Source organism: Poecile atricapillus, chromosome 5, assembly GCF_030490865.1.
Source record: "Poecile atricapillus isolate bPoeAtr1 chromosome 5, bPoeAtr1.hap1, whole genome shotgun sequence".
NCBI lineage: Eukaryota > Metazoa > Chordata > Aves > Passeriformes > Paridae > Poecile > Poecile atricapillus.
Genome location: NC_081253.1, coordinates 30,653,579 through 30,672,237, shown reverse-complemented (window position 1 = coordinate 30,672,237; position 18,659 = coordinate 30,653,579). Strand labels below are relative to the sequence as shown.

General features: G+C 37.4%; 1 protein-coding gene across 2 annotated transcripts in view; it reads left to right on the top strand.

Moving 5' to 3' along the window:
- The window catches only part of PMS1 (PMS1 homolog 1, mismatch repair system component), a 43,759-nt gene extending 26,273 nt beyond the window's left edge, over positions 1-17,486 (top strand). For both annotated transcript variants that reach the window (XM_058839665.1, XM_058839664.1), the window contains exons 9-13: positions 904-1,799; positions 5,749-6,204; positions 6,759-6,886; positions 15,144-15,304; positions 17,064-17,486. In XM_058839665.1, coding sequence (XP_058695648.1) covers positions 904-1,799; positions 5,749-6,204; positions 6,759-6,886; positions 15,144-15,304; positions 17,064-17,255 — 1,833 coding nt within the window. In that variant the 3' untranslated portion in view covers positions 17,256-17,486. The remainder of the gene's footprint in view (positions 1-903; positions 1,800-5,748; positions 6,205-6,758; positions 6,887-15,143; positions 15,305-17,063) is intronic.
- The last annotated feature ends 1,173 nt before the right edge of the window (positions 17,487-18,659 follow it).

Sequence of the window (18,659 nt, the reverse complement as noted above, 5' to 3'; positions counted from 1 at the left end):
AGCTAAGTGGAATTGGTCCTGTATAAATCTCATGCTTAACTTCATACTGAAACCAAGTAATCACTAAACACCACCATTAAGGCGAGTGTGGGCAGGAGGGGAGTTGATTTCTCATCAAAGCACTATTTTGTCATTGTGTGTATAGATTATTGGCAACATCAACTGCCACAGAAATTAGAAAGATTGCATTAGTGGTTATTGATGCACTTACTCAAAGTGAATATAGGTAGTAACACCACTATTTTAATCCTCTCCTTCATAAAAACCTTTTGTATTTGTCTGTGTTACTCTTGTAAATGTACTGCCTGTTAAGGGTCAGTTGTATGAAAATTAATACAGCATTTTTACATTTGATCTAGTTTTCCTTTGGCATTAGAAAGAGGGTTGGAGTTTCTTTTCTCTCTTTTTTTTTTCTTTTTTAAATTTATTTCTATTTTTTAGGGGTTTGGGTTTTTTATGTTGCTCATTTCCATCAGTTGGTGCAAAGTTGATTTGGAAACATGCACCATAAGAGCACCTACACAAGCACATTCACATGAAATTGGATGTTGCTGGTGCACCTGCTTTGGCTGTAAACTTCTAACTCCATATTAGGTAGGAATAACTTTACCTAATACTGGTTTAGGAAGTTAAAACCCTGTTATAAAGAAATAATTTAATTGGTTTTGTGATATCAGAGTAAACTAAAGAAGCAGAATACATGTCACAAAATATTAGAGGCTGAAAGTGTCCAGTTCAGAGTCTTTTGGAATGTGTGAACAACTGAAATGCAATAATCTGCCCAGATTTGTCTAAAAATTATTCCTAATAAGAGCACTTTGCATATTGTTCTGTATTCTTGGTATCTGGGAGTTGCATTTTCAGGTGCACTCCTGTGTGTGTATTTTCTTCCTTTTTTTCCAGGAATCCGTCATACTTGCAGTTGAAAATGTGTTGAAATCACTGTATGGGCCACTACCTGCTGCAGTCCCTGGTGAAAGTAATAAAACAGATGTTACCTCAGAAGACATGTTTGTTCATAGAACAGACCAAACAGATGTGGCTGTTAATGAAATGGGACCATCTGGAAATGATGAGCTACATGCTCATACTTCATTCCTTTCACTCAGCAGTGATGTGCAAAACTGTCAAGCAGGAAAAAACGCAGAGATCTGCTTAAATCATCAGACATTTAGTGGTGATAATGTACACAGTCGCCTGGACAAAAGAGAGGTTTCTAAGAGTGATGCCTTTCCAGACAGTTCCTTAAATTTATTGCCTGAGGAGGAACAGAATGGACAGAATATGGCTGATATTCAAAGTAATAGTGTTCCTGTGGACCCTGAGTCTAAAAAAGCCAACGAGCAACTTTTGATTTCTGATAATATTGACAAAATAGATAAAAATGAGGAAGCCTTAGTCCCTAAGGACCTACCTGAAATCTCTGCTGATAGTTGGAGTATGGGAAGTGCATTTAAAGACTGTCTGGGAGACAAGCTGGAACCTGTTAAGATCTTGATTCCTGAAGTTGGAGGGACAACTAATGAGCGAAAGGAATATACTGGAGAAAAAAGCTGTGATCCACAAAGCTCTAATCAAAGCATAAAGAAAAAAAATGTGATAAGTGAAAAATTTGGACATGTGACAGCTTATGACTTAATTAATAGCAGAATAATAAAGAAACCAAAGTCTGCTTTTGAATTTTTCACACATGAATGTCGTCCAAAATTGATAAATGATAATCCAAAGACCAGCATGAATGACATCCTGCTGACAATTGAAGAGCAGTGGAAGAATTTGAATGAAGAGGAAAAACAGAAGTAAGTTTGGTCTGTGTCTTGCTTCTGAATCTGGAAACTATCAGAAAGTCACTTGTAATGAATTAAAAAAATTGTAACGTTCCAGTTATTTATGAAAAATAGATAATATTTTTTGGCTTCTCAGGATCAGAATCACTATTGTGAATTGTGTTTTGCTGTGTGCAGTTGTGCACTGCTGATTGGAATGATTAGTTTTGCCACTGTGCCGTGCAGCAGTTAGATTAAGGACAGCAGTAGTTAGGAACAGTTCTGCTGAACTGTTTGAATCCTACAAACTTGTAAGGGCAGCCTTTACTGTATCACTCCCAATGCACTGTCCTTGAAAACCAGGAGAGTGATGGATGAGGCACTGTAGAGTTCTTCAGAGATTTTTCAACTTTATTGCTATAAAGCAAGAATTATTTTTTAGGAACTTTGGTACTTGAACATTGGCTAAATTCCATTCCACTAAATTTCATTTGTATCCCAACCTAGGCTGCCTCACAATTGTATTTGCAAAACCCAATCAAATGACACAAGGAATTACTTTTTCCCCTAAACAGCTATTCCAGAGCTGGTTCAGGGACTGTAGCACAGTCTGAGTTTTAATCTGTTTCAAACAAGACCAAGTCTTCCTGGGTTGCAGTCTGAATAACTAAATTCCGTATTTTTCTAAAGTGAATTGTCACTGAGTTTTTGAAATCTGCAAGAAAAGGAATTATTTTAATAAGCCATCTGCATTGTTCTGAATGTCAGCTATATCAGAGTTAAGTGGAACCTTTTTACTTATCTTCTGGTTTACCTAATTTAAAGTTTACTATGCAAGCAACATGCCATGGTCAGAAACCCATATATGTGAGAAAGTGGTTTGTCCATCTCTGCATAAGCAGAAATATTAATGTAATAGTAGAAATCTACTCCAATTATATTCATGGTTTTGATGAAATGAAACAAAAGGTTCTGCCAGCTGCTTCAGAAAATTTTAATTTGCTCTGCTTTAGCTTTTGAGATTTCATGGTTGCTTTCCTGGTACAACTGTTATGTTAAAGAGTGTGCCTACAGATTAACTTTGCATTAGTTCAGGAAAGAGACCTCTCTGGTAATCAAGTTTTCCTTATATGTAGGATTGAATGCAATATATTATACACAGTGTATATGTATTTTCCTTATATGTAGGATTGAATCCCATGGCTGTTGAAGGAAATGAAGAATTCACCACTACTTGTATCTATAGATACCAGCTTTGTATCTGTAGATACCTTTCCACATTTATGATTTTAAAATTGCCTCGGAGGGTAGCAAATAGGAATTGAAACACAGACATATAAAACAGAAACACAGGCAACTTTTCCTGCAGAGCAGCAGCCCAGAAGGACTTGTGGCAGAGAACATAAGTCTTGCCTCCAGGTACTCTGGATAAATTGGGCCACCTAGAGGTAAAAACATACGTAAATCCATCAGGGCAGTCAAGTGCCACAGCTCTACTTCATGCATCCTTGCTGGCACTACCCCACATTTTCTGGACTCCCAGTCCTCCATCCTTCTGTGATAAAGTCCTGCCTTGTGCAATGGGTGTGCATGGTTTCAGCATCTCTGTTTCTCTCTGTGGCCCCTCCATCAGGTCTAAATTAATTTAAATCCCTTTTGGGAGTAGTACAAGCACCAGATGTCTTGTAGTGACACAGGATGGCCTTTTCAAAACAAGCCAGCATTTATTACACAACCGGAATGTCAAATGTTACGGTCTTTAGGTTATAATAGAGGAGGAAAGCTCTGTGCATGTCCATGCTGGCAGCATCACATATCCCCCTGCTTTGCAAAGGGTTTCATTCCTTGCAGTCACTCGGTTCTTACTTAATACAGTTTGCATGTGTTGCTGGCCTTAATGTTTCCTGCATATCAGGCTCAGGTGGGAGTGGGAGAAATCCCTCCAAGTGCCATAACAGTGGCAGGAGTAGTTACCCTGAAGGTGTAGGAAAGGTTCAAAGCTACATACGTTGTCATGGGACTAACAAATCACCTTGTCAGCACTCTGCAGTAATTCTTCATGAGTAGATTTGTACCATGGGAGAAACTTTTTCAGGTAGCGTGGTCTTTGCTGTCAGAGTTTGCAACAAGTACTCAAATTCAGATTATTTGTCTTATAAGGGCTGAGAGACAAATATTAAAAGGATGTTTTTAGTATGCAGTTATTTTGTTTGGATTTATATTGCAAAGGGGAAAGAATATATCATGGGTCCATTTTTCTAGTTAAACCAAAGCTGCCTTTGAAACTAGTCTTCATTCTAGTCTTCCACTCTCTGCTTACATCCATTTCTCCAAGTTTTCTTGGCTTTACATTTTGTAGCATCAGAAAAGGATCCTGAATTTGCAGTTTTAATTCACAAAGCAGAGAAATGCTGTTCCTGTAGCACTTGTTGATTATATGTTCCTCTTTGGAAGGATTTTCAGAAAGGCAAAGTTCTTCTCTCATAGTTTGTAAATATGCAGTTTTTCTTTGGTTCTGGGCAGATCACTGATATTGATGTGTATGAATTTGGAAGATGCTCACAGTCAAAGTTTGTAAGACCAGAATTTTTCTGGTGGTAGCCTAAACTGACAGGCAAGCAGGACTTGCATTTTGGATTATCAGTGATCACTGAAGGCTTAGTTCTCTTACACTTAAGTATTTTTCTACATTACAGTTAGGTCTATTCAAAACAAAGTATTTATTGATCTGGTCAAAGCTGTAAATGAATTTAGGATTAAAAAAAAAATCTGTTCAAGTGATGTCGTCCATTCATTTTAAAAGCAGCAGATGTTTTTTATCTTAATGTTTGCTCCATATTTTCTAGGACGTGATTTATTGCAAGAAACTATTTAAGCTGACTTTTTTAGTTAACTAAATATTGGTACCATATGTGAATGCTAGCACATCATAATTAATTGCAAATGGTGACCCTTTTGTTGACCTTAATTTTCCAGCGTGCATACACATAATTGAATCAAACTGTTCCAGCAAGTAGCAATAAATAAATATGACCAGCTAAAATACTTATTTCCAATACTAACATATGATAGTACTACTTTTTTTTTTGTTTTGTTTTAATTGAAGATTAGACTGGTTTGAATTACCTTCTAGAACTCAGAATATCAAGTAAGGGCAAAAATAGGGAGTTCAGCAAATCATACCCTTTGCTTTCAGAAAAGAAAAATTCATATGCAGTAGACAAGCATAAACTTGGGACCTATAAAAGTTTAGTTATCTCCCTGACATTTATAAACTCATTAAGAATCCATTCATGTTGTAGAGGTTTAGTAATGTTTTAACCATTTAGACAGCATTTAGGAGTAGTTTTTTATTGACTGTGTTTGAAAAATCTGTAAGATTGATTATTACTTACAGAATTCTGTGCTAATCATACATATTCTGTGTTCTTAACACTTTATATGGCTAATTTTAGGCCCTTTGAAGTCAAATACGCTTTTATTAAGTAAGGCCTGGTGCTTAGGAAATTAACCAAGCTCCAAAGTCCTTCCACCCCCATGGCCCCCCCTAGAAGGCTGTAGAGCTCTAGAAGTTTAAATTACTTTGTGAATTGAGCTCGATGTGCCTGTGACAAAAAACTCGTTCCAAAACTCTGTATTTGTTTGCAAATTAAACAACAGACTGAGGTGAAAAGAATCTTGCTGTAGGTCTTTCTATGATGCACTCTATTCCTTACAGTAATAGTTCCTCCCCCTTACAGTAATTGAGGTTTTGCTGGCTGTCATGATGAAGGAAAATCTCCAGCTTTTGTTCAAGGTGTGATATAATAGAGGCACAATGACCATCTCCAGTGGGCAGCATATTGATGTGGGTACCTGAATGGACCATGGATGTGGTTCTTGGCTGTTGAAATGGTTACCTTTCCTTCTGCTTTAGTGTGTTAGTGGCTGGGATTTGGAGATTTTTGTCTGCTGATGCTGCTGGTTTGTTTTCTCCTCTAAGTTATGAAATGAAAGCCACTAAGGACCAGGAACGGTACAACAGAGAGGTCAAGAAAGCCAATGCACAGCCAATTCACCGACCAGCAAAGGAGACAGAAAAACACAAATCCAAGCTAAAGAATGCTGCATCTGACCAGCAGAAGCTTGACAAGATATTTCATGACCAGATTGAAAAGAAGGGGAAAATGGAACAGCCTGTGAAAATTGTGACAGTGCCTTTTTCTCTGAGTTTGTGTAGACGTCACCTTCAGAGACAAGAGAGAAATGTTTCAGATGAACACCAGCTTTTCCTGATCCGTCGTCAGAGTTTTCCTGATGTCTGGATATTTGCTACTGAAAAAAATGTGAAGTTGCTGAATCCATATAGATTGGAAGAGGCCCTGCTATGTAAGAGATTATTGGTGAACCATAAGCTTCCAGCACAGAAACTGGATAATCCAATTGTGTTAACAGACAGGTATAGTACTATTGAGCAAAAATGTGTATGTTACTTAAAACATCATTTGATAATTATTTATCAAATAAACTCTGAACTCTGGCAAGGCCCTGTTTGCTAATGCTATGCTCATTTGTGCACTACTTAGCTATTAAAACAGATTTTTGGTTTTTATTCTTTTTATTCTTGAAGTGATGAGCACGCTTGGTCTTATTCTAATTGAAATAACTATGATTTTTGACCAGTTTAATTGGTAGTGCACTAAATACAAATTTCCTCCCCCAGAAGAAAATTAAATGCTCCACATTTTCACAATTTCACTGTAGCTGACTTTCCCCCAAGAATTAGGGAATGGCTGATAGAATTATTATTACTGTATGCCTAAGCTCAGTCCCTCACTAAGATAAGTGAATAGTTTTCATTTTGTTTCTTTAAACAAATTGCTTTTCCAAAATGCTTTTAAAAATCTTGATCACTCCTTATCACTTGCTACCTTTTTCTGTGGTTTTTGCATACTGGTCATTTTCACATAAGGGATATTGGTTTTTTAACACTTTGAGGATTTTTTTTTCCAGTCTTATTGGTGGATCTCAGTATATGGCTGCTCTTTATAAAATGCAGAAGAATCAGAGTTTCCATGGATCAGGTTATTTGTCAGATCCAAGGCTTGTGGCAAATGGATTCCAGATAAAAGTGACAGAAGGTATGATGGTTTTAAAATCTATTAGTTACATTGGAGTATGTTTCTTATGGTTTAATTACTTAAATTATAGTTAACGTGCATCATGTTATTTTGTCTTTTAAAGCACTAGCATTCTGCTTTCCTTAACATTGAGATTTTATTTCTTGGCAAAGAATGTAATCTTTCACACAGAACATTGAGTAATGGAAACTGATGACTGAACAGAAAACTTTAATAGTATTTCAAAGAATGCTCTGAAATCCATGTTTTCCTCACTTCTTTCTTCTTTTCTCAAAATGCTCAATGCCCATATCCTTAATTGCCGTTCTGGCGTAATTTAGATTAAACTGGTAAGAATTCCTTAGCCCAGGCACCTTCTGCAAGTATGTGCTTTAGCTGATTACTCCTGTACTGCTGAGCAGTTAAGGAGGTCCAGTAAGGAGCTGAGTCCTGGCTAATGTCATTCTTTTCTATTAAAATTGTAACCCAGAGCCCAAAGGGGCCAGCAAGGAGATAGTCAGAGGATTGCCACACCTTTTCTCAGGAAATGAAGGAAATTTTGAAGGAATATGCTTTCCAGTATTTCAGTATAATGTCTGTTGATCACAGAATAAATGCATTTCATGTAAGATTCTTCTCCTTTATCAAGAAAGCTCAAATATTTTTACATCTTTCTGAAAAACAATTTCCAGGGATGTGTTGGAAACACAGAGGTGACCCACTATTGGTTCTGCAGATCATGAATTCTGTAGCAGAATTCTAAGAAAAGCAAGCGTCTTTGGGGGTAGCACCTAGCTGACAGCTCAGGGAAAAGATTGGCCATAAGAGCTGTTAGAAATGCTATAGCTTCATGTGTTACAGATCCCCACATATGTACAGTGATGACAGATGTACTGTAACATATGGGATCTTTTAAGGGTAGGTACAAAAAAGGGATGTAGACCAACTCCTTCACTCAGAGGCTGGCTCTTGTGAAGAACAGAGCCAAAGCTGTTTTCCTTAGTAAATCATGCACAGCAAAAACAAGGAAACTTCTTTCTGACAGACTAAATCTTTACATAAATATCAACACCTTAGTAGAAGAGGTGTTGGTATTAATCATGATAATAATCATGGAGTGAATAATTGGGGAAATAATGCATATATTGTAAGAGGCAGCTCTTACATTTTTTATTCAGACAAGCAGATCAAAAGCTGAGGAGGTCTATGATATGTCCCTAGGCAAATATGGGAGAGAGGAATTGTGGCTTAACAGTTTTGCTCGCCAACTTTTTTTTTTACCTGCTGAAATTCTAAGTTTGTTCAAAATCTAGTTAAATGTAAACTTGATGTGAGTAAATTGAATGTGAAAATTTTAAGACAATTCATTTTTCATCCTGAGTGAAGAGTCTAATTTCTAGTTTATTTCAGCAACAGAGTTTGCTGACCAGTCTCATAGTACTGCAGATGAGTCAGGTTTAACCCCAGCCAGCAGCTCAGTCCTGCACAGCCACTCATTCACTCCTGACTCAGCAGGATGAGGGATAGAATTGAAAGGGTAAAAGTGAGAAAATTTCTGGGCTGAGAGATAAAGACAGTTTAACAGGTGAAGCAGAAGTTGTATACAGAAATGAAACAAAAAAGGGAAAATTCACTGTTTCCCATGGGCAGGCAGGTGTTCAGCTCTCTCCAGAAAAGCTGGGCTCCATCCCATGTAATGGTGATTTGGGAGGACAAACATCATCACAGCACCCCGCTTCCTCCTCCTTCCCCCAGCTCTGTGTGCTGAGCTTGATGCCACATGGTCTGGAATGTCCCTTTGGTCAGCTGGGGTCAGCTGCCCAGCTGTGTCCCCTCCCAACTCCTTGTGCACCCCCAGCCTCCTCACTGGTGGGGTGGGGTGTGGAGCAGAAAGGACCTTGATGCTGTGTTAGCCCTGCTCAGCTGCAACAAAAACTTCCCTGTATTACCAATATTATTTCCTGCACAAATCCAAAACAGCCCCATACTAGCTACTCTGAACAAAATTGGCTGTCTTGGCCAAAACCAAATTGGAAACTACTTTTAAGATGGCTTGTTTAGTTTAAGAGCAGCATTGTAACACTATAATAGCAAAAGACTTGACACAGTAACTGGGAAGTAGTCTTCTCATCCTATGTTCCTCAGATGTAAATTCAAGGAAATGAAATCTCAAGGAAACTGTTCACCTTTAATTTACAGTTAGTGAAAGTGCTTTGTATGCACTGTGGAGGTTGATGAACCATAGGAATAGCCTGGTAAAGAATGGGAATCTAATTCAGTTCTTTGTCCCACTCTTCTATTTTAACTACTTGAGTGAAAATTTAATAACATCTGAGTCTTGTCAGTCATGTTTATAAGCTTCTGCTGATGACATTACAGCAGTTACAACCTCTTTTATTAAAAGAGCATACCTCTGCAGATGAAGGTAGAAATACCAGCAAGCAAATGGAATTTCTCCCAGCTTTTTTCCAGTTGACCCAAGGATTTCTACTTATGACTTAATCAATTTTTCTCCTCTGTTTCTTAAACTTGTCCCTGAAATCTTCTACAAATACTTATTAGAGTTGATTTTTTAGACATGGGTATTATTTTTTAACATTCTTAATGTGTCCTTCTGTGGAATTTCACTATGAAGTTTAAGGTTATTTAATTCATAGGTTCTTGTATAATCTTTACAGAAAGGAACCTGCATACCTGGAGTGATTTGTCCCACTTAGACCTGAGTATTCTGTAGGATTTCTCAGATCTGAGAAAACCAGTTTGTTTGACTTTAGAAAGTTTGTTTCATAAAACATCTTTCACAGTCCTTATAGAACCATTACTTTTTTTCACTGTCTATATTCAGTGTCTCTTTTTTGTGGGATTTTTGAAATTCAAACACATCCTGAAAGAGAGGCATTCTGATGTTTTTGAACTAGAATTTTCTTCAGAAAAGTTTTGTTTCTTCAGGATATATCATTAATTTTTGGGGCCAGAGGTTCCTACTTTGCATGGTGGATGGTAAAGTCACAGCTTGCTGTGGAGTGGTCCTAGAGTGGAAATGTGCCATCAACCCATGGTAATTGTAGAGTTTCTCCTTAGCAGCATCCATGGGAGCACACCACAACCCCATTCTCTGTGCACGCCACCTTTGTAACTATTTTTTTTCTGACTTTTTGGATTAATTAGATCAGTCCTAATATTTGCTGTTTTTAACTAAACTGAACTATCAACTCTTTCTCTCTGTCAGGGTCCACTGCAGCACATTCAGAAGTCTGTGTTTTCCTCTGGGACTTCAGCCCTAATATGGTCATAATAGATAACTCCTTTCTGACTGCTGATTGATTTCTCATTAACAGACACTTATTAGCACTTGTTAGTATGCATGGCTCCCTTTTTCATCCTGAGTGAAGAGCTTTATTTTCTGTAATAGAAAGTTTTTCTAATGGAGAGATCCTCTTACATCACAAGCAGATTGATTGATTGGTTGATTGATTTCTTAAGATTTAATTTCAACGTGCATTTCTGGTAATTTATTCCTGCAAAGAAGTGATATTTCTGGTAATTTCTTCTTGCAAAATAACAAGCCTTTCTGTTGATCCATGCAAATAAGTCTGTGATGCCATCACTAGCTCTAAGGTACCTCCCAAAACATGGGCAAAGGAAATTTAGCTGCTCCAATTCAACATTCAGCAGTTTTAGTCATAGGAGAGGCTTTCCTTGACCCATAGCGGTCTCTGAAGAGGTCAGTCAGTCTAGTAGGTTGCATTGATTATTTGTTTAAGTCTCTACAGATATTCTTCTACCAAAGAAGAAGAGAAGGACCCTGAGTATTGCTGCTCATTACCATATATTAAGTCTACTCATTATACCGATACTAGTTTAGAACATCGGACCTCAGTATTGTGCACCCCACTAGGACAGTTTCCTAGATGACTGTAATAATTTAAGTTTAAATATAGGACCATAGGTTTATTCCTTATTTTCTTATGGAGTGGGGTGTTTTACAGAACTGACTGCTTATTTATTAAAAAAACCCCATAGCAGCTGCCTTGATTTGGAATGTGACCAGTAATTCCTCTGTTGCATTAGGCTTGCATCTCAACTTATCTTTTTTTCAAATGCTTCCTCACAGTTCAGAATCTTAGCTTCTGTCAACTTGTGGCACAGAGGGGCTTTTTATGAAGATTTTCATTCTTGTGGTTTCTTACTTGAAAAACAACCCATCCACGAAGTATTAATTTTTCCTTATTTGGATGACATGCTAGGGGCAGTGTCATTCATAGGGTAAAAAATGAGGCATTCATTAATCTTGCATTAATCTTGGGATTAATACTCAGAAATTGAATCTTATTCCCTTGCAGTGCTTGGAATTCATAGAAATACAACTCTGTTCTTTAATGACCAATACCTTCTAATTAGTGGGGTGGTTCTAAGCTTTATTTACTCTCTTAATTTACCAGGAGTCTTTCTCACAGGCCTTCCTCTGAACCCCATGGCACCATTTGGCACTGGATACTCTACTCTTAGTAGATTTTTGAAAGGTCTAATTAGCTGTTTTCTTCCTGACAAGAATTCAGTTCCACATGGAGTTTTGTTCTTCGGCCATTTTGGCGGGAAAACTGTTTAAACATCTCTATTTTCACAAATCTACCTTTGGATGTTAAGTTTTGCAAGAGTGTGGGAGTTGGAGGTCTTACTTGTAAATTGTTTCGTTTGAAGATAAGTCTGCCTTTTGAATGTGCTCTTGCTAGAAGCCAGAAAGGTAATCTACTTTTACTCTCTTCAGAGACTCTCTATGACTGCAACCAAAGTTGTTCCAAGCATCCTACACTTTGGAAGTGCCCCCTCTGCTTCATGTTTTTGGTAGGCTAAGATCTTTGTATTGTCTTCCTGATTCCCTTAATATTAACTGCTCATCAGTCTAAGGAGTTTTCAACTAGATTTTTCTCTGGATAGCTCACAGTGAAAAACATGTTGTGAAATAGCCAAGAAAACACTTCTTGCTGTCAGTGTGTCAGTTAGGCAAAATCAATGGTTTCTTTGTGGAATGTGCCAGTTGTTGTAATTTGCAAAGCTGTGACGCTGAGCTCCAGTCTGTCTTCCACTGCCCTCCCACCCCCTCATGTTCTGGCCTTACTGAGGCTTCAAGTGATGCTACCTTTGGGAGAGCAGTCTGTTTGCTTTTACTTAATAAAGCAAATTACTTAATACTCAGTGTTCTGGGACCTGCCAGGCATTTGTTTGCTCACAGTGACCCCTACGTGCAGGGAACATTTCAAGAAGTAAGATGGATTACTTTCTGTCCAATTCTTCTTAAGATGTGTTTATTATATGTGCCTTCACTGCACATCTGTCTGTTTGCCTTTGGGAAAGGCCTAGAGGGAGATGGAATTCTTGGCTGGAGAGGAACTGACACCAAGGAGCACACCTTAGCTGGTATTGTGTCAATGGGTCTTAGGCCATGCTCCAAGGCAGCCTTTTAGGGTAGAATTGTCTGCCTCATGTAGTCAACATGAGTATGTACAAAGAAGGTGCTTATAAGGCCTCAAAGATCAGCAGTAGGTAAATAACCCATTGTTCTTGGTGATATAAAGTGCCTTAGCTCTTGTAACCCACCAGTGGAAAACCATGCTGCAATTTTATTTCAGTTTGATTTTTACCATAGTCTGGGAGATAGACAGTGTTATGGTGTCACCTAATCTAGGTGGCAGCTGGAAGGGAACAGATTTTCCTGGCCATCAAGAAGGAATTATCCAAAGATGATTGTAAGTGCTTTGTTTGGAAGGAGAAAGAGGAAATTTGTAACAATGAGAAATCCACATTTTTACTCATTTGAAAGCTAGTTTATTTGTTCATGGAAATACTTCCCTTGGAAGTTGCAAAGTATTTCAGAGAAGCTACCATGGCAACTGTTTGAGGTCTGCTGTTTGAATACTCAAAAATCTTAATATATATTTTGTCAAAAATTTACAAGTACACTGAGGCCTGGACATCTGCTTATATCATCAAGTGTTGCCAATACCAGAGTTCCTGCAGAGACTTGCAGATAAATACTTGTTAATCAGCATGCAAATGGACTGCATTGCAGTTTAAAGAATGTTAAAAGAAAAGGATAATGTCCACAAACAGAAATACTGGAGAAATAAACCCCCCTTAGCCAGGGTTTGTATTGTTTGTTCTTACATTAAACTCTTTCAAGCCTGCTTTGACTTTCAGATGAAAGAGAAAAATGGTGAAGTCAAATCTGGCTGTCAAAATTTGCAGATGGAACAATGGCTAGTGGTGAAGCTGAAGAGTATATGAGAAAATGTTTTGCAAATTCAGAACCTCACTTGTTCATAAAATTCTAAAAGGAAGAACAGGAAATACAAGTTTTTAAACATAATGTCTAAATACTTGAAACTTAAAAAAAATTGTGTCCTGTCTTTGGTGGCAAATAGAGGGGTAATTATTGAAAGGTTTTCAAATAAACTGAGTTCTAATTTTAGAGAGAAAGCAGCATAATCAAATGGTCTGGAATAGTTCCTCAAATGTAATCTGTAATTAAATCTAAAATAGGACAAAAATTAAGAGAAAAGACCTGAAGGAGATTTTAAAAAGAGACTTTATCTTTTCCTCCTGTCCCTTACTGACAGGCTTTCACATGGGGAAATATTAGCATAGTACATAATCTTTTCTCACCTTTATATCTGGCAAACTTTCATATAATTTAACATTTTGCTTTAAGCTGAATCCTAACACAGGTTTACAGTATTATCTAAAGATATGTCTCTGCTTGCTGGCCGCGATTAGGGGAAGGCAGCTTGAAAAAGAGAAGGAAGACAAAGCTGGGTGAAAAATGAAATAAAGTTTCAGATGTTTAATACATTGCTGGAAGGTTATGTGATTTTTGGGGGGTGGGGGATGAGGGGTTGTTTCTTATATTGAATTCCCACTGGTCAAAGTATCTCATGCCATGAAACTTAAAAAGGCCCAAGAGCATTATTTACCCAGTGACACACCCGTATTTAGGAAAAGTTTCAACCTGCGCAGTTATCCTGTTCATCTCTGCTCTTGTTTAATGACTGTCAAATAAACAGTGCCTGGACATGGATAACTCAGCTTCATTCTGCCAGCTAATGAAAGTATGTTTTTGTTGACTCATGTTGCATATATATTTTCTGTCACTTCTGAAATATTTCATATTGTTGTTTAGATTAGGAACAGGAATTGTCCCTTGTGACAGTTTCTTAGTCTAATCCACCTTGAAGCTATCTATTTGTCTCCAAGTCTTTTGACTTTACAAAAACCATTTGTGACTTGAGCTGAAGGTAATTTATCCTACCTGGAGCCATTACACAAGAGTGGATTTATTTTCATTAGTAATTTAATTTTTCTATGCTGTCTGTGTCAAAGTTTGTACTTATTAGACTTGTAGTGGAAGAAGAGGGAAGGTAGCTGTGCAGGTTGAGCTGAGGTTTCTGTGCACCCAACATGAATGAGAGGGTAGTCTGAAGGACTGAATGAGAATGTGTGAGCTTGACCACCAGACAACTTGCTTCTAACTGGGAGTGGAAAAAAAATTGCTGTACAGGAAAAGCTTCAATCAATTTTTTTCCCTGTAATGTAAATAAGAAGGAAAATACTATTGACCTCAATGCTTGAATAGGTACTCTGTTAGGCTGTTTAATTTTTTATTCATCATTCCTACTCAAGAGTGTTACCTGCTCCAGCAGTGATAACATATGAATGATAATATGAAGTCAGTCACAGAGCCTCTAGTTTTATGGGTTTGAGTTTTTCCTCAGATGTGGTAGGAGAAAAAACTGCTTTTTATTTCAGTAGAATATGGATTTGTTATGATAACATTTGAACTCTACAGATGTTTAAACCAGTTATGTAGGAAATAGTGCCAACACAGTTTTAATTTTTTTCAAATGAAACTGTGTTTTATTGCTAGCTTCAACTTTAATTTTATGTATGTTTAATTAAAGGCACAGAAGCTTTAATTAAACATACATAAAATTGAGCTGCACTCAAGACTGGGAATGCTGCAAATGTTTTAAGCATTAAACAGTGCCAGCTAGGATTTGGATTAATGTAAGCTGAGACATTTGTGATGTGAATAAACACACATCATCATAATGAAACATTGTGCAAATAAATGCTTTTCATTCCAAGGGAGGAACAAAATAGTTTCCTAATTGTATTGGACTAAAGCACTAAATGACTTTGCATCATTTTAATTTTCTGTGAATTGCTATAGAATAGAAACTAAAGCAGTGCATGAATTACTGTTTTGTTTTTGTATTTTCAGGTGTTACGGCTGCAGAAAGTCATCTGGAAATAGAAGGGATGGCAAATTGTCTGCCATATTATGGAATTTCTGATTTGAAAGAAATTCTGAATGCAATTGTTAACAGAAATGCAAAGGAAGTATACGAATGTAGGCCTCTCAAAGTGATAAATTACTTGGAGGTGAGACAGAAGCTTTCTTTTAGTACTAGCCAGCTAAACTTGTAATAATTCCTGAAACGGCTTGAAAATCTTTCTTCAGCTTTGTGTTTTAATTAATTTCATTGTATTCTAAACAGAAGTTGTTCTGTTTTCTTGAAAAAGGGAGTATCATATCCTCTCCAAGTTGTGTATTCCTTACCAAAATACTTCCATCAGACATACCCAAAAGTAGTCACTCAGTGTGTTATAACACATGCCAAAAGCTGATGTCCACAAAGTGTTTCCTCTGTAAGGCTCTTTTCAGACTAGCAAGGCATTTCTCCATGTTAGAATACAAAACTGCCAGAGAATGGCAGTGACTCATGTTTATACTTTTTGTGCAAATAAATAAATTTTCCATCCAGAGACAGTAACGGCATGACATTTCAGAGAAGCTAATAGATGTGATACTACTTAAAACTGGAGTAACCAACAGTAATAGTAATCACTTCTTGTCTAGCTGTTTCACTAATGCTCATTAATACCAATTCTCTTCAAAAAGGTTACCAAAATATATGTAAAGTCTCTTCTTATTTAAGCATTTATAACATGCCCTCCTGAATCAGGTTACTTCAAACTGGGACATAGGCACATACTTACACAATTGTGTTTTATCTTTCAAGCATTATTACACAAATCTTTCCCTTTTGGTGGTAGTAAGCTGCCTTTGCAGCAAGTGATTCTATTGTGTACAGTAGAACCACTCTCATGCACTAAGGAAAAAAGCTTAAAGAAGGGGTAAATTAAGTATTGAGACAGGAATGGTTTATAAAAAAGCCCAGACAGATATAAAAGTTGTTACTCAGAAATAAGCACTGAATTCTTTGACCATTCTGGGAGGTAAACACTGGAAGTGCCATTCACTGTCATGTTCAGAATCACAACTTCAGTCATTCATTTCATGTTTGAGCAGGCAGCATGTCTGCAGCTTTTGCTGTCAGTTGATAGATGCAGAAGAAAGAATAGGGTAAAGGTTGAAGCAGCAGCCTTCCAGGGTATAAAACAGACCACAGTGATCTTTTTCCCACTTGGAGGAGTGGGAGAAAATCTCAGACAAAGAACATGAGATAATTTAGATGAAATCATTATGAATGGTGCTCAGGTTTATACAGTATGAAGGGAGGTTGTGTGCCACATACATTTCTGTCTGGGCAACATGACTTAAATCCAGAAGAGAAGGCAGTGGCAGGAAAGCCCATCTTGGAGGAGGAAACAACTTCTTTTTGAAGTTCCTTAGTTCTTTGAGGGTGGGTGCTTTAATATCCTTCCTGCCTTCTAAGTGAATACAGCAGACCATAGTAAAAACAATGAATCTATGAAATTTTGCTATAGTGTTTTTCAAACTTTACTTACTGACTGCTGAATTAATTTATGATATTTCTAAAGTTTGTGGTGTGAAATTTGTCTTGTGAACTGGTAAACATGTACAGCTGATGCTGGTGATGACAGGAAGTAAGAAACATAAAGCATCTTGCAAAAGCAAGTTAAAAGGGTGCAAACATAACCGGGGGGCTGATTGTACATGCCTCCATTGTAGAAATGTCATGAACTGACCAGTAAGATATCTTTAAAGTTATATTTAGATTTCTGAGATTTGGAATATTTAGCAGCAGAAAAGAATGACCTTTAAGTAGTGAGTAGTGAGTGCTTAATTCCTGCTTTCTGGTAGCCCCAGGATAAAGTGCTAAAAAGTGGTGCTTTAAAACTATTGGGGTTTTGGTTTTGTTCTTCCTTTCCACAGGGAGAAGCAGTACGTTTAGCTCGGCAGCTGCCCTTACATTTGTCAAAAGAAGATGTGCAAAACACAATTTACAGGATGAAGCAACAGCTTGGAAGGGAAAATAAAGGCTGTGTTCATGGTCGTCCTTTTTTTCATCACTTAACAGATATTCCAGAAGTTGACAAGCACAACTCCATGGAAATTATTCAGTAAATGGAACATTTTGTTTGGGGTCATACTTCTCTTGCTTAATTTTGATCACTACTCTGTAATTTCAGTATGTTTTGTGCAAAGCTTTTGTAAAATGACTTTTCATTGTTACATGTTCACCTCCTAAAGACTTTATTTAAATAAAAATGCTACTTGAAAACTGGAAATAAAAGCTGTAGAGAAACAACTTACCACTATTTTTTAAAAAATAATTTATTAAAGAAATGTTCTCAACTTGTTTCCTCCTTCTCTTATTGCTGCAGGTTTAAGAAATACCAGTATGTCAGAATTTTTTAGATGTGGTTAGAAGTTGCTTTCAACAGAGCATGGCAAAGTTTATTATACTAAGGACATCAGCTGTTAATTTTCAAAGGAATGCCAGATAGCTGTAAGTATTTAAATATGGCATTGCCATATGCAGTTATTATAGTTAGACTTCTGTGGTGTTGTATTTCTATTTGAAAATTCTTATTTCATGTAAATTAGTATTGGCAGTGTCCAATCTCCAAAAATTCTACACTTACAGAAGTGTGGCTCTTAATAGTACAGTACAAAAGTTTAAAAACTTCAGATCAACAAATCCTGGCCAGTTATTTGAGATCAGAAGTGGATGTGAGTCACAGGAGCACAGGTTAGCACTGAAATCAGGTGCCCATGCATGTTGATTGGTGCAGTGCTATACACAAACTGTTTGGGGGTGGGAAACATAAACTGTCCTCCCTCAGGCAGAATGTGGCATAACTAGGGCATAGTCTGCTATATAGAGAGCTACTGATTTTGGTAAATTGGTTCGTTCTCTTTCTACCAGAACACAATGTTTACTTCTCTATTTCAAGTAGTGGCCTACTTCTGTAAACCTACCCCCCTAGGCCTTCTGTGCACAGCAGATGCCTTGTCTCTGGAAGAGTATGGTTTTAAAGTTTGAAGCTCACCTGAAAATTCCTGTCCATGCCCAGCTGTTGTTTGCAAACCTTGGCACTGTGAAAATGTGGTGGTAGGACCTAGCTTTGTAGTGTTTCTGTGGCTGCTGGGTAAATGGTTGAAGGTTGTTGAAAGGTCCGAGTGCAAGCTAGTTTGTGGACAGGAGTGTTGGACCAGAGAAGCAAATGTAGTGTTGGAGTATGTAAATCACTGATGCTGAACTGGTGAACTAATTTAAGAAATCACATCATAGTCATACATCACAACATGTAAATTATAACCTGAAAGGCAATGATTATCTCTTTCACAGAGCCTGTTGCAACAGAACAAGAGGTAATTGTTTTAAACTGAAGGAGGATTGATCTAGATTAGGTATAAGAGTTTTCTATTACAATGAAGGTGGTAAAACACTAGAACAGGTTACCCAGGCATGCAGTGGATGCCCCATCTTTGGAAATACTCAAGGTCAGGTCCGGTTGGATGGGG